This window comes from Aptenodytes forsteri, unplaced genomic scaffold (genome assembly GCF_000699145.1).
Source record: "Aptenodytes forsteri isolate BGI_AS27 unplaced genomic scaffold, ASM69914v1 Scaffold53, whole genome shotgun sequence".
Classification (NCBI taxonomy): domain Eukaryota; kingdom Metazoa; phylum Chordata; class Aves; order Sphenisciformes; family Spheniscidae; genus Aptenodytes; species Aptenodytes forsteri.
In genome coordinates this window covers 11789410-11791907 of record NW_008795909.1, presented here as the reverse complement: position 1 = coordinate 11791907, position 2498 = coordinate 11789410, and the positions used below count along the sequence as shown (strand labels likewise).

The window sequence follows — 2498 nt, the reverse complement described above, 5'->3', positions numbered from 1 at the left end:
AGCTGGGGGGGAGCCATGGGCAGAGCAGCTGGCCCGGGGCGCGGGTGGGGGGCTGGAGGCTGGGGCACAGAAAGCAGTGGCGCAGGGTGGGGGCCGGGAGCAGCGATAAGGAGGCAGTAAATTGGCACCTGGTGCTATCAGTTGCTACTGAGCAGGAGCCCTGTGACAGCCTCCACTTTGGTGTCAGGTGAGTGGATAAATGATGGGGAAGCAGCGGCTGCGTGCGGACGCCTGTGCCGGCATTGGCGTGCCACTACCTGGCCATGGTGGAACTGACGGGCATGGGGGTGGGACAGCGCGGGACCAGGGATGCAGCTGAGGGGAGCAGGCTCAGCCCCACTGCTGAAAGGCAGCTGAGGAGTCCGTGTGTGGCTGCTGCAGGACCTGGGTCATGCCAACCATGGGGAGAGCCAGGGTGGCCACAGGCTGCCCCCGACCCAGCCAGCCGGGGCGGGAATGAGTCTCTCTAACCCCAGAGAGCACAGTCCTGGGTGTCACCACTCGTGCCACACATCAGCCCCATCCCACCACCCAGGGCACCTGGGACTGCAAGGCGCCTGCCCTGCCTTGCCCTGCCCACCGGCTTCACCCTGCACCCTGGCGCCAGTCAGCCCAGCCCATGGGTGCCTGCATTTCCACTGCTGTGTCCCTGCAGGCCTGGGCCAAGCATGACTCAGAAATGCTCCAAAACCACTAGCAGTACCAGGCTGTGGCGGAGCCCAGGAAGTTGTGATGGGTTCAGCAGAGCTCTGGTACCTGCTGGGGACCTTTGGAACAAGATAATGGCTGGGTCTGTGCGCTGGGGTAGAGGGGGGCAGTCCACAGGGCACAGCACACCCATTTCCAGCAAGTAAGCAGGGGCCTGAGCCCGTGGAAAATACCTCAGATGCCACGGCTGGAGGCTGTGGGTAACCCTCCTTGCCCCAGGCACGACTCCTTCTCCGGGACATGGGGCAGTGAGGGGGACACCTGTGGGAGCCCTGGGGGCACAGGAGGGTGATGGTGGGACCCCGAGCAGTGCCCCGGGGAGGTGAGCACTGGCAGCCCTTGGCAGGAGGTTGGCACCAGGATGTGCCCAGTGGCAAGAAGACCCCTGCCCTGCACCTGGCACGGGCGCTGGGGCACGGCGGCACCCCGGGCACAGCTGTGGGCCAGCGGCTGAGGCTGGCCAGGACAGTCCCCAGGATGGCATGGCCCTGGGGACAGCAGTGACAGCCCTGGGCCTTCCACAGCCAGGGCACCCAGCACAACAGGGAACTGGAGGAGCGTGGCGGGTGCCACACAGCAGCGGGACTGGGAAGCAGGCAGCTTCTCGGCAGGGCAGGAGGGAGGGCAGGAGGCAGGGAGCGGTGTCTCAAAGATCACAGGCAGGTATTAATAAAAGGGAGCAGAGCGTGCATCCGGCTGGCGGCACCTGACCAGCTTGAGCACAGCAGGTAGGAGGGCTGTGGGGAAAGCAGGGACTCGGGCTGGCACAGCCTTGGGCACTCCATGAGCGGCTCATGGATCTGGTCGCAAGTGGGTGAGCATCTCAGGACCGGCTGGGGCCACCAGCTCGGTGAGCCTGGTGGGATGATGGCACCTCTCAGCTTGAGCCCTGAGCAAGGTCAGGCTGCAGATCCATGTGGAGACACCTCAGTCCCACTGTCCCAGCCCTGCTCCTCCCTGCCCGTGGGCTCAGCCCGCTCTGCAGCGCAGGGGGCTGGGGAGGGCGCCGGTAGAGAGATGGCGAGCCTGTGACGCTCACCGGGAGTTGACATTCCTGCTCCCCTCATGTGTAAAGGGACAAAGTCTACGGACGGGGCTGTGGGGTGGCTGGGGCTTTGCTCGGTGGCTGTGGTAGCCCGCTGCCCTGGCTTGTGCCGTGGTATGTGGAGGAGAAGGGTGGTTGGCACCGAGGGGTATTCTGTGTGGGCAGGTGGAGGGGGAGCCCCCCGGAGGCAGCTCTGCCAGCAGCCTCCACCCGTGCACCCCGGCAGGGCAGATGGGGCTGGCGTGGGGCAGGAGCAGGCAGTGCTGATTGCCGAGGCCTTGGCTCCCTCCCTGCCCACAAGCCAGCTGCCTGCCGCTCTCCGGTGCGAGCTGCTGCTGCAGGACTCCCAAAACTCGGCTCACCCCTGGCCTCAGGGCCAATCCTGCACACCTGGCCAGGATGAGATGGCTCTGTGGGGCGAGTGGGGCTGCAGGAGGGACTGCAGGGTGGGTAGGGTGCTAGATGCCCCTGGCCTTGGGGATGTGGCTGAGCTGTCCCTTGTCTCCCCACAGTGGGCTGGCACACGGGAGGGCTGGGCGGCCATGGCGGCGGAGATGGTGCTGAGCCACCGGGTGCCCCACAAGGTGCTGAGTGAGGCCGACCTGGAGGAGGTGGCGCAGCGGAAACCTCCTGCCAAGCCCTCACTGCGTGGCTGTCTCCGCAAGACCAGGTAGGACCATGCCGGCCGGAGGGGTGTGCCTGGACCCTGCCGGGCACCGTGCGCCCCAGCCCCACTGCCATGGGG

At 66.5% G+C, this 2498-nt stretch overlaps 1 protein-coding gene across 1 annotated transcript in view; it reads left to right on the top strand.

Annotated features, from left to right (window-relative positions):
* Positions 1-2498, top strand: part of CELSR3 (cadherin EGF LAG seven-pass G-type receptor 3) — a gene marked incomplete at its 5' end in the record, with an annotated part of 49680 nt that overhangs the window by 37180 nt on the left and 10002 nt on the right. The window contains one exon of the mRNA XM_019473433.1: positions 2266-2423. Within this exon, the coding sequence (XP_019328978.1) occupies positions 2266-2423 (158 nt within the window). The remainder of the gene's footprint in view (positions 1-2265; positions 2424-2498) is intronic.